Here is an 18,596-nt window from a genome sequence, read left to right as displayed (position 1 = left end):
GCTTAACGCACAAAGATGGAATTTGGCAGGGAGTTAGTCTATAGTTAGTAGTTTAGATTACTGCTAAGAGCTGATTTATAGTACCACACTTAACGCTAAGCCCACAAAAAAAGCGTTGTGTTTTAAAAACGCTATCGTGTGAACATATACTTGGGAATGCATTGATTAAACGATTTTAAAACGTCCGTTAAAAAAACTCTCGTGCGAATCAGAAGCTGACGCTTTATCAATTTAAAATTCCGTGTCTGAAATTCCGAATTAAAATTTGATCTATTATACTCTACTCAAAGAACGGATGTTTGTCAAATTATTATTGTTCAGATTTATCAAATTATGATACCTAATTAAAACTCAAATAGCTGGAAGTCGAGAAAAGTTAATCCGCCTGAGAGTTGAAAACCCTACCTAATCGTTTAGAGATATAACAAAAACATACAATATGGTGTACTATTTCTCCTTTTTGGATTATTGAAAAACTCTGAAAGTATCTATATTTTTCAAGAATAACTTACTTGTGTCATACGGTGTTCTCGTTTCAACTCCTAATGATGATGATGATGATAATGATGAGGTAGATCGATCTTCCCGTTAGTAGAATTAATTTTCGGATAAATGAATAATGAAGTTATTTACAGGTGTAAGAGAACTGTTGTTCAGAAAACGCCGCTGTTTGATGTTTATAAATTTTACTTATCAATTAAACCTTTGAAATCATTCCCCATCTACAAAGGGAATAATGAGCTGCGATTAAAAAATGACTAGTCGTCACAAAGGCAACCCCAGAGTCAGATATACAAAGGGTAATCTGTGCAAAGTGGCCCTAAATTAATATAAAAGCGCCTCCCTACGCCGCAGGGAGCGCAGGCCTGCAGCCAATGGGATTGCAGCTTTTTGAACACAACGCGCAATGACAGCCGGATTTAAAGATGGCACCGCGATCCTATTGTTGTACCGCATTATTATTACTTTTTATTGAGTGCACAAGTTTCCCCTGCAGTATTTTATTTTTGATATTCTATTATGAAACGGACAGTTTGCTGTTTATATTAATAGTAGCAGACGCTTGTGACTCGGTTCGCTGTTCTGTTTTTCCAGGAGTATATATTTTTCCAGGTTAAATAGATAATTAATCAATGTTCAAATACCCCGATTTATCCTATAATAGCTGACGTCGCGCGGTTTCACCCGCGTGGTTCCCGTAGGAATACAGGGATAATATATAGCCTATAGCCTTCCTTGATAAATGGGCTATCTAACACTGAAAGAATTATTCAAATCGGACCAGTAGTTCCAGAGATTAGTGCGTTCAATCAAACAAACAAACAAACTCTTAAGCTTTATTATATTAGTATAGATTCATCCCATGAAATAGGCTGAGCACTAAATCGAAAACAAACAATTTTTCACCAAAATATAAACTTTTGACAGCCACTTCCTTGCAATATTGAAATCTAATGTTCTGTAAACCATGAACGACGATTTTGTTCGTTTAAGTATTTATAAATTTTCAACACAAAGTCAGAACCGATTTAGATGTTTGGAATGAATATAGCTTATGTGTATATGTATTAACAGTCTTTTCCATACCAAAAAAATAGGATTCAAGCAAGATTTGTGAAATCTAACGCTAACATTCGGACGTCCGCTACTAACCCATAAAAAAACACATTTGAAATTTTCGTTTGCATGTGGCCAAGACTAAAGATTTTCAAGCATACCTACAAATATGGTAAACATTACAGACGAATAAAAAAAATATACCGACTTAGATTAAGTATTTACTCATATTACCTTTTCATGCGAAAGTCCTATTACTGCGAATTGCAAATCCATGCGAATGAAATACCTAAGTAAGCTGTGTGCTATAATTTTAGCTGACCGAAGATTTATATTAAAAACATGACCTGATATTTTGTATTTATCAGTACGTAGGTATGTACAAACTACGACTTATTGTTAGGTATGTGCTCGGCATACTCGACTCGGGTTTATCTTTTGAAATCTGAACTTCTTTTGTTGAAAGTTATATTTATAGCTTGGCTACTTATAATCGTAATACTCTCGATGTTTTGTGTTGGGCGACGTGTAGCGATAAATGAAAAACTCACGACTGATGCACGTCACTTCCCCGCACGCACGATTTCACACCCGCGCAGTCTTTCCTGTCGCCCGCATATCCCCTATAGAACTAAACTAATATACCATAACCTAGATACATAATTTGATTTTTAAATAATAATTTAATTTTGAAAATTATAATTTATTAATAATTTAAAAACGTTATGCCAAGGCGCATTATTTGGATCGTAGTAGACCAAAAACCTGCGATGGCCCATACCTCGTTTTCTAAAGGATTTTGTTTGTCTCCTACTATAGGTAAGTATGGTAGCCAATTTCAAAGAAGGGTCTTGATCCTCAGCCGTCTGAGTATAAAAAGTAATTTTTTGATATTTTCCTTCGCATAATATAATAATAATAAATAAATATACTGAAACAAGCGAAGTGTTGTCATGAGCACGAAGCTAAGGGTATGGCGAGTGGAGGAATGACTTTTGTGATTTCCATTACAAAATAACTAAAAAACTACTTTTTTATACTTGGACAATTGAGGATCTGGACCATTCCTAATTCCATCTTTACCACCTTCTACCGTAAAAAGCGACTGTTGAATTTCTTGCCGGCTCTTCTCAGCAAACCTGCCTTCCGAACCGGCGGTAGAATCTTTGCAAATAATCAACAGACTTTTCAAAAGTTCTTGTAAACTCAGAAAATTTTGAATTTTTGTACCATAGATAAGTACTGGCTACTGTAATACTTTCCTATGGTAGGAAAATGGGTTGAAAAACCTTCATAAAATGTGATCATTATTCTCGTTCTATACTGTACCGTAAAGAGCAACTGTTGATTTTCTTGCCGGCTCTTCTCAGCAGAAACTGCCTTCCGAACCGGCGGTAGAATAGTCAACTGACTTTTGAAAAGTGCTTGTAAACTGAGAATATTTGAAATAAATGAATTTTGAATTTTTGTACTATAAATAAGAACTGGCTACTATAGTTATCTACCTATAATACCTATGGTAGGATTTAGGAACATGGGTTGACGAACCTTCTATAAAATGAGATATATGTCATTATTCTCGTTGTATACTGTACGTAATTTGTCACATAAAGGCCGGGCGTATTCTCCCCGCGCACCCCATTTGGGGATGAAATCGGCGTACGCAGGCTGCGCGTGCGTCATTTCTCTACCGACCGACGTAAACAACGTATATCATCTATTATTGCTATTCAGTGGGACACAGTGTATAGACTAGTGCTGTGACTTTTTGTGACCGTGATTTTAATAATTGGTAAGTATTTCTGCTGTGCGATATGATTGCGTAATAGCATTTAATTGCGAATTATTTTGTTGTGTATGCGAAATAATGATTTTATTCATTTGAATCGTCTTGCATTGTTATTTTTTTTTCTTTGGTTACTAATTTTAAATAGCAAACGTTGTTTAGACACTGGCCCCTTAATACCTAATACGGGTTTCATTTATTTTAAGAGGCAGGATACCAATGTGATCAAGATACTTTTTTTTAATAGTATTTTTTTTATATATTTATTATAATTATTTTTATTTATGTACTTAGATTTTAAATGCGTTTATTTTAACAATGCTTTTAAATATAATATGTACAATGTACATCTATACTAATATTATAAAGCTAAAGAGTTTGTTTGTTTGTTTGTTTGTTTGTTTGTTTGTTTGTTTGAACGCGCTAATCTCACGAACTATTGGTCCGATTTGAAAAATTCTTTCAGTGCTAGATAGCCCATTTATCGAGAAAGGCTTTAGGCTATATTATCCTCGTATTCCTACGGGAACGGGAACCACGCCGCGTGGCGTCAGCTAGTTGTAACAATACTATAAATTAAATTCGCTTTTTTACTTGCTGGGCTTTTATACTGGTCACATGGATCACATTTCAAGACCGTGCATTTTATAATCATATTCATATCAATCACTTTAAGCATATTCCCTAGCCTATTAGAAGGGAAGCCTCACCTGTGGTGGGCTGTTAAAATGTCCTATCATATTGTATGTGTTAGTCCTGTAATTCTATATATTTTTCTCTTCTTTCTTTTTACCCGATTACGGCACAGAATACATAATATTATGTACAAGTAAGGCGACTACGGCGAAGGAAGGGTAATGATTTTGGCAGTCAATATATGTATGTATGTGTCTATGTTTCGTAGCGCCTAAACTACTGAACCGATTTTAATAAATGAGGTGTCAAACGATAATATCAATCCATATAGGAGTATTAGCTCTTTTTCCAAAATTATGTGAGGCATTTCTATCCCCCGACGCAGAGGAGTGTACAAGGTTTGACGTCGATGTCTGTTTGTCTGTGGCATCGTAATCTCAAACGGATGGACCGATTTCTATGATTTCATGAAAATTGAAAGCCTTTCTTCTTGGTCGCATTCTTCATTGCTGAAGGTTGTGTCCGAACTGCAGTCCCTTCGATGCGTTGTTTATAATTCCCCTCCACACAGTCCGATCCTCAGCTTTTCTACTGGCTGTTGTTCATCATCATCATTATCAACCCATATTCGGCTCACTGCTGAGCTCGAGTCTCCTCTCAGAATGAGAGGGGTTAGGCCAATAGTCCACCACGCTGACCCAATGTGGATTGGCAGACTTCACACACGCAGAAAATTAAGAAAATTCACTGGTATGCAGGTTTCCTCACGATGTTTTTCCTTTACCATTTGAGACACGTGATATTTATTTTTTTAAAATGGCTGTTGTTGATAGTAAGTAAATAATTTTCTTTGATACAGCTCACATATTGCAACACCATATGAGCTTTTCTGTTATGATAGAAAGAATTTCTGTCATAAAGGTCGTTATTCGGGGGTTTCAAGTTTTTCAATTTGAACTTGTAAATGCAATTAAACTGTGTGACGCGTCTATTAGTAAAATGTCATTGGTTACCATGATATTCCGTGCAAGTGTCGTATACTAACTAAATTCTTTAAGATAAAACGATGCTGCGGTAGGTCATGACTGCAACAGATCGAATGTCAAGAATCTTTTGTCAAGTATGCGGGTGTAAAGAGGAGTCCTACTTTAGAAGCTAAACATGATACTCACGTGGTACGCTATTTTAATGAAGTACATACGGACAAGTATGTTGTGTACTAGCGGACGCCCGCGACTTCGTCCGCTTTTAGACCTCTTTAATCCAGCCATAGTAGTATCGCTGTAGAAATGGAGTAACTTCTCTCGTTTTCCCAACATTTCCCTTCACTGATCTGCTTCTATTGATCGTAGCGTGATGAAAGTATACCTACTAATCTGCCCAGGAGTATCAAGAATATTTGTTCCAAGTTTCGTTCAAATCCGTTGAGTAGTTTTTGTTTCTATAACGAACATACAGACAGACAGACAACAATTTTACTGATTGCATTTTTGGCATCAGTATCGATCACTAATCACAGGAAATTTATTTAATGTACAGAATTGACCTCTCTACAGATTTATTGTAAGTATTGGTATATAAAGATTTAGTTATTTTATAGAATAGCGGACGACCGCGACTTCGTCCGTTTGAAAACTCTTTCCAACTTGCGTGTGGTAATTAATCATTATTTTCTTGCTGTTATCTTATAACTATGGTATCTCTGACGAATGTTCATTGAAAGCAATTTTGTTTGAATTAAATAAGTATCTACTTGTGATGAATATAAGTATTGTTTGAATTAGAATTATTTATTACATAGCCTTCCTCGATAAACGGACTATCCAACACCAAAAGAAAATCAATTTGAATCAGGGTCTGTAGCAAAGTCAGTGTTAAGTTCTCATTTTACAACAGCTGACGCTTCGAAAACTAATAATAGGGAATGACATATGCGAAAGATTTGATCATGTGATATGACCTATCGATAACGAATGACATTCCCATACATTTGTTAGTCTTCGAACCGTTAGCGTTTGTCGAAAGAGAGTTGAAATGTAACTTGGCTACACTCATGGTTCCTGAAATTTGTCTTTAACCAAACAAACAAACTCTTCAGCTTTATAATATTAGCATAAACACACGGTTGTTTTGTTTTCCATAAAGCAAAACCATAAATGCCAAAAAGATGCAATAAATGCCAAAGTTTGTATGGCAAAAAGAGTTCAAGTCTAACTCAAACGATGTTGCGTCACCGTTGAGTAAGTCCTAATGTTTTTTTTTAAATTAACCAGTAAGGGAAGTAAATGAAACAAATTAAATAAATAAATAATCATTTAATACTATCCGCGGCCGCAATTTAACTAGGCAACCTTGCAATTTCTTACCCCACACAAATAATAGATGAGGGTTTAAATAGGCACATAATACCTACTTATGCCGAATCTCGTGCATACATAAGATACCTATTGATACAAATATTTATTTTATATAAGTCGTTCGTAAAACTTCTTCAAGTTTTCAGGATCCAAACGCATAAATAATACTTAATATTGTAAAGAGGACAGATTTGATTGTTTGTTTGTTTGTATTTTATAGGCTCTGAAACTATGGACCGATTTGAAAAATTCTTTCACAAATGGAAAAATTCATTATCGGGAAATAACTAGGCTATATTATTATCCCGTATTCGAACGAATCTACGCGTATAAAACTGCATGATGCACTGATTCTGTAGTAGTAGTAGTCAAAACATACAATTAAGTGTCTGTCTGTGATTGGAAATCAACTGTGTTTTATCAAATTTTTGTCTGTCTGTCTGTTTCTGCGGGCTAATTTTTGGCACGGCTGAAAGGATTTATGGGACTTTCACAGGAATATAGTGGAGGTTATTGAACAACATATATGCTACTTTTTATCCCCGAAAAAGGTATGGTTCCTGCGGGCTTTGTGGATTAAATTTCACACGTACGAAGTCGTGAGCGTCCGCTAGTATAGACATAGTCGAGCATATATAATCTTAATTCGATAGGCATAAGTAATTGCTCGTACATAAATACCAATAATAATTTTACTTACAAGTTAACTTGTTCTGGTGTTGTACAGAAAATTAAGAACATTTCATACAATTGATTCTGATTAGTTTTCAAACCAATAATAATAGGTAATTATCATGCTTTAAACGATTGAAACGATTGAAAATAATGAAACATGAATAAATAGAACGAATTGGACAATTTATGTAGAGTAAGCCAGTAGGTACATTACATAAACGCTTTAACTTCTGTGCACTTCTTTCCTATCCCTACCCTACACTACTCTACCCCTACCCTTCCCTACTCTATCCCTGCCCTACCCCTACCCTATCCCTACCCTACCCCTTCCCCAACTTTTAAACGTCGGTATGGGAAATAGAAAACGGTTATTTTCAGGGTTTTCTCGGTAATTATTCTAATTTTTATTATCTTTTAAACCTTCCCTATACCTCCACAAACATTTCAAGACAAGATAAGATGAATCCGTTTAGCCGTACTCGAGTTTTAGCGAGATTACATAGAGCGATATACATAAATATTTATGTTAATTTTAGCGGCAATCAGTAATAGGTGCTTATTTGTCAGCAACAGGATGATGATGTACCTAGATTTTAGAACGTTACGTAATTTTATTATCAAATAAGTAGAAATAGAAAAAACAACCAAGTGCGTGTGGGGCCTCGCGCAGTGTAGGGTTCCGTAGATTAAGATCGCACTTTAATCCCTTACGTAATGCACAAAAATACTGATAACGATACCTCTTACCATGGGATAGACGACAAACAATTCATCCTCGCTTTGCATATAGGGAAGGAACCACATTTTATTTTTATCACTTTGTAGACGTAATAATATACATACCCATACCAAATTTCCGTTTTCTAGTGTTAAACAGACTGAATTATCTTACTGATAACTTTATCTTTTTAATTAACAACGGTTTTTTTTTCAAGTTGGTCGATTATTATTCTTTAAATAACAAATTTTTCTTCTAAGTTGTTATAGTTTTCCTTGTAATTTCATTATAACGTATCCATAAATAACCGTTTAGCCGGTAGGGGGCGAAGACTCTAACAAAATCCGGATCCCTAAATCGAAAAATCTTGGTAAATGACTCCTTATATCTTCATATCCTATCCAACGATACCCCACAATATGAAAGTACTTAAGCGAGTAAAAAAAATTCATTCCCATTGTAGGGGAGGTACCCTAAAAATAGTTTACATGATTTTAGACTACTACCGGTTCAACCGAACACGCCGTAATCAATCCGATTTTTTTTTCGGATTTGCATAGTTCGAAGAGCCGATGGACGTCCCAAGGTGCTGGAATGGCGACCTCGCACCGAAAAGCGCTGTGTTGGTGTACTAGGTAGACTGAGGACATCAAGCGGTTTGCAGGCAGCCACTGGTGACGCTGACTTCTAGAGACTGTTTTGTTGGAAACCAGCATCAGGATGTCCATCGGCTGTTAATTAATGATGATAAATTAGCCCAGTGGATATGACTTCTGCCTGCGATTTGGAGGTCGTAGGTTTAAATCCGGTCTGGGGCATACACCTCCAACTTTTCCGTAATGTGAATTTTATAAAATTAAATATCACGTCTCTCAAACGGTGAAGGAAAACATCCTGAGGAAACCTGCATGCCTAAGAATTTTCTTAATTCTCTACGTGTGTGAAGTCTGCCAATACGCATTAGGCCAGCGTAGTGGGCTATTGGCCTAGCCCCTCTCATTCTGAGAGGAGACTCGAGCTCAGCAGTGAGCCGAATATGGGTTGATAATGATGATAATGAACAACAGCCATTAGAAAAGCTGAGGATCGGACTGTGTGGAGGGGAATTATAAAAAACGCATCGAAGGGACTGCAGTTCGGACACGACCTTCAGCAACGAAGAATGCGACCAAGAAGAAAGGCTTTCAATTTTAATGAAAAAAACAGCACAGAAATCGTGGAGACTCGTGCTCAACAGTGATCGAAAATGGGTTGCTAATGATGATGATGTACCTAAACCTTGAACATATGTATTCTGAGCCTACACTAAAGGCAGCGCTCTGAATTTTTGATATATTCGTTTCGGTTCTTAATGTGAACTTAAACTGCTCTAGAATAGCTAAGTAATGGTAATTTCAGGCGTTAAATTAATATACATTTTTATTGAAATCGATAAACAGCGACCGTGTTAATATTCGAAATTAATTTTCACTCACTTTTTCAACTCGTAAAAGTTCCGCCAGTAATGTGTTTTGGATACGGCTATTGACAGTTAATTTTGTGCTGGTTGAACATGAATCAGTGTTGATAACTGCTTCAGGACTTAGGTTCTGAGATTATTATATAGATCGACGTCGGCGTGTGAAATTCTTTTCCTAATACGTTGGTCAATCTCTGAAGGAAATTAAATGAGTAGTTTTTTTTTTAATAGTGCCATTCTACAGGTAACAAAAAATGTTTATAGTTGGTTTAGAGTAAGTTCACAATATTTGTTTGTGATAAATATAAAAATAGGAGCATTGAGTCAACTATTATTTTATAATAGCTAATAGCTTCGACCAACACCTTAAGAAGCTTTCGCATAAATGCTAGATCAATGCTCGGATATAGAAGGCTCCTCACTCTGTAGTCCTAACCACCGGCTGCTTGGACACTCAAATTATTTTTTTTTATAAATTTGTCAAATTCGATAGTGTTTTATATTATGCTATAAGATGTCAAGCGGTTTCACCTACGTGGTTCCCGTTCTCGTAGGAAAACGGGAATAAAATAGCCTTTAGCACTCCCCGATAATGTAGCATTCTATTAATGAAAGAATTTTTAAAATCGAATCAGTAGTTCCGAATATTACCAAAAAAATGTTACAAACATAAAAACTTCACTCTTAATAATATTAGTATAGATTTTGTAATTAATTAACATTGTTAAACTAAAAAAATAAAAAATTATGGACCAATAAAAACATATCTTAGAAGCAAATCGTAACGCCACCTCCCGGGCTAAATTACTCACAATCCATGCAGAGAAACAAAAAAAAAACAATCAATCAAATCACTATGTAACACAGTAGATTGCTACGAGTACATATAAAAATTATCCAATGTATTTGAGATGAGACCTACAACTTCCCTATATTTATCACATATTTTTGGCAAAGTTCTATTACTCTATAATAAAATAATAAAATTATAAGGTGAGTGTAGTGTATCCACGCATTATTATCCCAATGGCAAATTTTTTGTATCACAATTTTAAAAGCAAGAAGCTACCGACTTTCCGATGTTATTATTGAGGATGCTTTTGTTATAAACCCCCCGATGAACACCGGGCCTATTCGACCCGGCCCGACTCATCCGTGCTTTTGTACTCACATACTTATCGGGATTATCCCTACATAATTACCTGTTTTGCGAAACTATAATAATTATGTATAAAAAAACTTTTACATCTTAGTGTCCGACAAACAAACAATGAAGTGCGAAGTCCATAGAGCTACTGTGGATTGCAACGAATTTACTGTTGACGCAAATACAAAGTTCTTTATGTTCTAGGATTAGGAATAAGAATGTTCGTAGAATCATAACCACAATCTTGAATAACATAAGACCTCTATTAAGTATTTATTGCGTTAGGAAAAAATACGTTACCTACCTACCTAAATCGATTAGGAAAAAAAATATATACTGAAATGTTAGAAAATTATAAAAAAAAGTTAGTCTCCTGGAATATTCTACTAATGGAATTGTTATAAAATGTTCATGCATACTAATTGAACCTCTGATTTGATTTGATGCTAATTTGATTTAAGTTGACAATTTTTGCTTTGTTTTTTGAATTATCTTTCAAAAGCGGAGGTGCTTTTATGATGATTTTCACAAGAGTGCTATAATAAACCTACATGAATTAAATTAAAATAATTTGGAAAATACCTGCAACAATTATATACATTTACATTTATTATGAAAGCTCTTGTTTATTTACATTACAATCAGTAGATTAAACAAATAATCGTCACTGTCTTGTCCTATCAAAGCTTTAATAATAATTAATAAAGTTTCTCACACATAATTACTGCTTTGGGAAAACTGCAAGTGCTTAAAAGAATTAAGTGTTAGCTACTCAACAGTGCTTAGGGGAAAAAGCCGTTTAGTTCAACGAATAGCCACTAGAACAATATGAATAATGAACAAAATCATAAGTAGCACTCAGCTTTATGCCAAAAAGATGTCAGCTCTCTCGCATGAACAATGGTTTATTATTTTCGTACATTTGTTGCGATTATTACGTTTTCTTTTCTACTTCTTTACACACTATATATAATTTGTAAGGGCCCTTACTAAAACCACAAGGGACCGTGCGCCTCTTGAAGTTAAATTCGCATGCAATTTAGTGTGTGAAAATCTTAGCTTTGATTTTTGTAAGGCAACTAATCTAGTTTGGAGCACCTAACTAGTTTAGTTGCCTTACAAATTAGAAGGGTAATATTTTCAAAAGTTAATAAACACACACATTATAGTTAGTTACAAATGAAGTTTAATAATAATGTATTTTTATAAATCTTAATATAAAATAAAACTTTTTCCTTGTTACAGGTGATGATTATTTTATAAACAATCCACAATGGAAATGCAATCAATACAGGCTTCTTCCAGTAAGTATATTATATAACTGAAGTTCGTTTTTTCAGAATAACACACAACCGCATGCATATTAATATAGGTCTGTACAAGTAGAAACTTTAATAATAAAATAAATATATTTATGACATTTTGATTATTGGATCTGTTGGTTGGTCTATACCCATTAATTTGAAGCATATGCAGAGCAGCAAACTTATGCGAATTTTACAAGCAGGTTTATAAGTACTAACGAAAGTGGAGGGGTTTACACAATAAGTCAACATACCCCTCCACTACCCACTCATAAATCGTTACATTTTGTCGATTTGCAATACCGCGCAAAAAAAACTACGCTATATGAATGTGAAAAGGCAAATCAGTTCGCGTTCTTTTCTGTAGAAAAGGTTTTCATGACCAAGGCCATAAGAGCTTTTTTCGTGATCATGAATTTCTAAGTTGAAAAGTCTCAGGTAACGAAAAGGTACCACTGCATCGAAGGGTTAATCAATGCTGGATGTACCAATTTCGGAGTAGCGAGTCAATTTTTATTTTTCAATTTTGTTATTGTTAGATGTGTACATTTTAAGAAATTCAATATCACGTGTCTCTAACGGTGAAGGAATTTTCTTTATTCTCTGCGTGTGTGAAGTCTGCCACTCCTCATTCTGAGAGGAAACTCGAGCTCAGCAGTGAGCCGAATATGGGTTGACAATGATGATTTTGTTGTTAGTTAGTGGGAACATTTTGTAGTTAGCGAGATGACGTGTCACCGCTAATTTAGCTGCAGGTATTCCCACGAGCGCGCATCTGCCGTTCTCACCCTCCGCAAATTAGGCGATTGATAACGATGCACTATTATTCATACCTTGTTAATACTTTCGTCGATATTAGTAGATGATACTTTGTTTACGTTTTGTGTTTGGGGTTCTCTTTATGATCCGGTGTAGGAGTAATGTGAAGTTCATTGACAGTGCTGTGATTCCGCTATTTTGTACTCGTCGATGTAATATTCGCCTATAACAGTTTTATTGGAATTTGAACTTTATTTCTATGAGATGTCAAAAATAAAACGTCACTAACAACGAAGTTGCCATGGAAATGTACGATGTCATATCGCTGTAAATTTACAGAATGCAGGGGCTGAAAGCAACGTTCAAATTGGTTTTAGATTATGTTTTTAATAACAGTGTTTTTATCCATGTACTGTCGAGTGTCGAGTTGCTTAAACTGAGATGGTGTACGAAAATCGGTTCTTACTTCATTGGCGTCATCAAAAAATAGTTTTTCGGTACAAATCATTTTAAAACTCTTTTATTTCAATTATGCTTAGTTTCCTAGCACTTTTGAAAGGTCAAGTTACTAAGTTAGACTATTTGTAGAGATTGTACCACCGGATTGAAATGCAACCATATACCAGTTGCTCTTAGGTTCATAGTAGTCTTGCTTTGTAATCATCATCATCATTATCAACCCATATTCGGCTCACAGCAGAGCACGAGTCTTCTCTCATAACGAGAGGGGCTAGGCCAATAGTCCGCCACGCTGGTCTAATACGAATTGACAGACTTCACACACATAGAATTATTAAGAAATTTCTCAGGTATGCAGGTTTCCTCACGATGTTTTTCCTTCACCATTTGAAACGCGTCATATCTAATTTTTAAAATGCACATAACTGAAAAGTTGGAAGTGTAGGTAGAGGTTATATCCACTGGGATAATTGCTTTATAATAGTGGTGGTAAATCGGTGGTGTATTCATCAATGAGATAACTACAAGTCAAGAAAATAACGCATCCATAATATTTTTCGTTTGTACAAAGTTTTAATATTGACGTGGGATAATTCACCAGCAACAGTTAAATACATTTTAAAGTTTCCGCTCCCTATCGGTGGCCATTAATAATAGAAAGTGAGTTTCGATTAACAAAACGTAGGTCACGCGATGTTCTAAAACAGGTGACCAGTCACACGGGGGCAGGCTGTGATGATAGTCATCGCTAAATAGGGATGAATTTATGTTGAGCTTTTGACCGTATCTATTTCCATAAAATCTCAGTCTAAAATTGAACTTTGCAAAAACATGATCTAGGATCCGTGCAACATTTTTACAATTTAACTACTATCAAGTTAATTTTCCGTGAGTAGCTTCATCTTGATGAGACGCTCAACTTTTTTATTTACGACAATTCTTGATTCTGGTACCTAACTGATTTACCAGATAATAAAAAATTCTGAGCGTCGGAACGAGATATTGTAGTATTTGTAGTACATTGTGGATGTTAAGTTGTATAACTGTTAATTAAGTAACAGTAAATAGACGTCTGGTTAGTAACAACTTTTGGTAAACTCCCTTTCTTCCCAACTAGTATTAATAATGAGATTATTAAAAGTTAATACTAACCAGCTGTTTATTTTACTGTTGCTTTAATAAAAGTTATACAACTTAACAGTCACAATATCCTACAAATTACGTGATACATTATCTCGTTCCGATGCTTAGAAATTTTCATTACCTGGTAACCCAGTTAGCTACCAGAATCAAGAATTTACGTAAACAAAAAAGTTGAGCATCTCATCAAGATGAAGCTACTCACGGATAATTAACTTAATAGTAGTAAAAATGTTCCACGTATCCAGGGCTAGTAATATATAGCCGATTAAAACATTTTGATCTGAGCATTATGATTATTGTCAGTAGGTAACCGTCAATGGCCTTTTATCGAGATATATTATAAATTGTTCCCAAGCCCCACTTCTTGGCTTTTGTGTTACCATTGTCTATAGCAAGGAGTTTTGTGAATCTTTTTTTTTATCATCTTATATTCGACACCGCGTTTCCTGCCTCGCAAGTGTAGTGCGCATTCATGTGCACCGTCGTATTCGGTATGTCTTATTGTATGGAAGTGCCTTTGTGCCTTTTCGACTATGGTCATGTTTGGAGGTGTATTAATATAGCCATATTATCTGCTCTTGCCTCTTGCTGAACGGTTTGTTGTGCCGAAGCCGTGGGACCGTATTGAGGATACGCGAACAAAGCAGATTAAAATGTACGATATTTTTCATTTTGTTCGTCGTTCTATAATTGTTGGAATCGGAATGGGTTTGAATACAGATGATGAATACTTAAAATGTGTTTGAAATTTAATAATTGACGACCTTTTTGGCTCAACCGCATTAACTTTTGGAGTTGAATATGGCTGGTATGTTTTGGTTTCAATAAACTGCCATAAATAGCTTAGAGTTTATGTAATAAATTAGTTAATAAGTTTATAAGTTAGACTTACGTTGTGTTTAATAAATACTAAAGGAAAATAACGAAGTTAAATTGTAGTAGGTAACTTACTCTACTTAAGTTAAGTTTGTACTTAATATGGTTTCTTGAAATGTGGAAATTTTCACAAAAAGAACTGGCTTTTTTATGGTAAAAGTTTCATTATTGCGTAACTTGTGATTATTAACTTTCTTAAAAAAAAAGGTTAAAGTTATCTTATTTTGTAATAGTATAGTCAGTTAATAAATCTGCGTAATAAAAAAACTGCAATTTCAATTATATTACCGAAGCAATGAATTATTATAATGACAAATTGCCGGGTGGAGTCACCCTCATTTAGGGCGGGACTTCAACCACCCCATTTAGAATCGCTTACTCTTCTTTGTGTCATATCAAAAGTGTCAAACACTTAACCCAAGTAGATTTATGATAGTGATAGAAATGCAACGTTTACTATAGGTATATTAAACGTTGTATTTAACGTAACGTAACGTTTAATATAGATATATTAAACGTTGTATTTAGTTACAGAAGTACGAGTAGGTTTTGTACTTCTGTACAAAAATTTTTACTAAGCAGCAGTTTTTTTACTCACGGAAAATTAACTTGATAGTAATCAATTGTAACAATGCTCCCCGAATTCTAGACAATTACTTCTTAAAGCATATTAAAAAGCAATCTTTATTTTTAGGTCGCATACTCTACGATGTGCCTTGCGCGGTGTGTCGTGATCACTCATCAGGGAAACATTACGGCGTTTTCGCCTGCGACGGTTGTGCCGGCTTCTTCAAACGGTCTGTGAGACGAGACCGCCGCTATGCTTGCAAGTCCAGGAGCCCTGGTGCCTGCTTAGTTGATAAGGCACATCGCAATCAGTGCCGCGCTTGTCGATTAGCCAAGTGCCTGGATGCTGGCATGAACAAAGACGGTAAGATATTTGGAAATTTAGATATTTTATTAATTAGAAGTATGAGTTCCAATGAAAGCAGATATGGGTTCGATTCCCACAACTGGAAAAATATTTGTCTGTTAAACACGTTTGTTTACTATAATGTCTGAGTGTGTGACCCGCTCAAGCTCCGCTTCAACTTATGATGCACTTCTTTTATCCTACCCCTAGGAATTTTTGGGCTTTGAAAAATAGATGTTGGCTGATTCTCAGACCTACTGAATATGCATATAAAATTTCATGAGATTCGGTCAAACCGTTTCGTAGGAGTATGGGAACAAACGTGACACGAAAATTTTATATAATATATAAGATATATAAATGTATATGGTAAAATCAGGTATCTTAGTACCCATAACACAGGGCACTTAGGTACGCTTACTTTGGGCCTAAATAGTGATGTGTGTACTAAGTAAATATTTATATTTATCTAAAGGTCAGTATCAACTGTTTATTAAACTATGAAACTCTTTTTTCAGCCGTACAACATGAAAGAGGTCCGAGGAATTCTACCATACGAAGACAAATGGCACTATTTCTAAAAGATCCACATCCATCGCCAGACATGGGCTTATCCCCACCGGTTCTTGACTTAGCTCTTCCGAAACATAATCTGTTACCCCCTTTACCTTCTGTACCACTTTTCCATAACCCCTATTATCCATATAACAGATTGAGTCTCTTCGGGACGTCTGTACCCCCGTGTCACGCAAAAGTTTTATCAACTCCAATTACACCAACTATTCCAAGTATTACCCATCCAGAAGCAATGTGTGAAGCCGCGGCTAGGCTTTTGTTTATGAATGTCAAATGGGCTAAGAACGATCCATCGTTCAGTTCCCTGTCTTTATTTGATAGGTTAATATTATTGGAAGAGTCGTGGCGCGATCTTTTTGTTATCGGATGTGCACAGTTTCTATATCCCATTGATTTAAAAGTTCTCCTTAATACTAAGAATTCCAGTTTACATTCCAAAGATTTGGACGAGTTTCAACAAGTTTTAGTTGAACTATCAAAAATATGTCCAGATACAAATGAATATTCGTGTATGAGACCTATTGTTCTGTTCAAGACAAGTTTTAATGACAAAAATCTCGATAGTCCTTCTCAAGCTAATGTTGAAGTGAAGAAACTTCAGGATCTACCTGCTGTGGCCGCTTTGCAAGACCATTCTAAAGTGGTTCTAAACGAGGTAATTATGTAATTTTCTCTATGTGATAAGTTATGAGTAAATTAAATTCTTGTAATTTGTAATCTGAGAAAGAATACAATAGGAAACTAAAGCTAAGTTATCTTAATAACTGTACAAATCGTGCCCACGTAGGATGGTGGCAAGAATACTGCCTGCATTTCCACATTGGACAACCAGAATGATCCTTTGCGAAAAAAAAACAGCCAATAACTAGTCGAGGCAACTAATATTTTATTAGTGAAATAATTCGTAGATTTCTTGTGGCACTGCCTTAATCTTACTTTTAATATTTAACTGTTATTTTTTTTCTTTACAGTATACAACACGCATGTACCCTCTTGACATTACGCGTTCTAATCGGTTGCTTCAAATTATATCAGACGTCAGAAGAGTTTCCAGTGATATTATAGTAGAATTGTTCTTCCGAGCTACTATCGGAGATACTCCTATTGAGAGAATCATAAGTGATATGTATAGAAGTAGTAAAGATATAACATAAACATAAATTTACAATGTTATCGATCAGAAAGATGTTATGAGGATCGATCCTGAATAATTTACATCAAAGAAAGCTTAAAGATTTAATGTAAATAATAAAATAAATACATATATGGTATGATTATAATATATAGCAAATTAGCAATACGTAGATAGGTTGTATTATTTATATCTTCATTGTACATTTGTTGGTTCCTCATGCGTTCTTATGTTTTGCAGTCAAGGATTAGCCTAGATGCTTTGCTAAGTCAAGCTTAATGTTAATTAAATAAAATCATTGCGATAAATATTAGTGAAATCAGATTTACTGATAAATAATTATGTAGATCGTAGAAGTTAAGGGAAGTGCAATGGTCCGGATTGGGTTGTACATAAATCTCTCTTGTATTTATAACAGTGAAAAGAAAATCGGCCGACGGATGAAAAATAACTTGTAGTATAATTCACAACTAAATGAAGAACCGGATTAGGACCAGTCTAGTCAAAATAGCTACGAAAATACAATTTCGATTGAGTTCCTTTTGTGTAATAATACCTAATGAATCTGCTTTATTTGTATTTGCCTAACTCTTTCTCAAACCATACTGTGTAAAATAGGTACATATTTTATTTTGTAAATAAACTATCTATTAATTTGAGCTGTAACTTTATTTATTCCGATTACCTATTCCTAAAAATGTAGATAAAGAGTGGTCGTAGAGTGGTCGAAGTCTCGGCCGTCTGATGACCGGATTTTAGCTGTACGCATAGAACAAAACTAAAAAAATTCCTTTCTTTTTTACCGAAAGCTTACAGATTAATTATATAGTGGGTACCTATCTACGGCTATATTTTCCAACCGTCACAGTACATTTCTTTGTGATATTTTGTAACCCCATACTACCTTCCCCAGTATAGAGTTGTCATCAGCAAACAAACTCATCCCAATACATGTCGCAGAGTCGTGACATGTGTGTGCTTCGTTTATATTGTGTACAACATAGAAGTCTAAATCCCCGTTTAATCTCCAAATTTTATGAGCTTTTGTTCACTCTCAATACCTTGACAATGCTTTCTGTACATCAATTCGAATTGTACC

General features: G+C 35.1%; 1 protein-coding gene across 1 annotated transcript; it reads left to right on the top strand.

The window, feature by feature from the left end:
* The first annotated feature begins 3,215 nt into the window (after window positions 1-3,215).
* LOC112053835 (nuclear receptor subfamily 2 group E member 1-like) lies at window positions 3,216-18,156 on the top strand. The gene is made up of 5 exons (XM_024093396.2): window positions 3,216-3,349; window positions 11,581-11,639; window positions 15,571-15,807; window positions 16,308-17,020; window positions 17,337-18,156. Exons 2-5 carry the CDS (start codon window positions 11,609-11,611, stop codon window positions 17,517-17,519), a joined length of 1,164 nt encoding a protein of 387 aa, XP_023949164.1. The 5' UTR covers window positions 3,216-3,349; window positions 11,581-11,608; the 3' UTR covers window positions 17,520-18,156.
* Window positions 18,157-18,596: the final 440 nt, after the last annotated feature.

The sequence above is a fragment of the Bicyclus anynana genome, chromosome Z (assembly GCF_947172395.1).
Source record: "Bicyclus anynana chromosome Z, ilBicAnyn1.1, whole genome shotgun sequence".
Taxonomy (NCBI): domain Eukaryota; kingdom Metazoa; phylum Arthropoda; class Insecta; order Lepidoptera; family Nymphalidae; genus Bicyclus; species Bicyclus anynana.
This window is presented reverse-complemented; position numbering and strand designations above follow the sequence as displayed.

Coding starts and splice junctions, on each gene's coding strand:
- LOC112053835 (XM_024093396.2), top strand. CDS start 11,609: ATGGAAATGCAATCAATACAGGCTTCTTCCA. Junction 11,640..15,570: donor ATCAATACAGGCTTCTTCCA/GTAAGTATATTA, acceptor CTTTATTTTTAG/GTCGCATACTCTACGATGTG. Junction 15,808..16,307: donor TGCTGGCATGAACAAAGACG/GTAAGATATTTG, acceptor CTCTTTTTTCAG/CCGTACAACATGAAAGAGGT.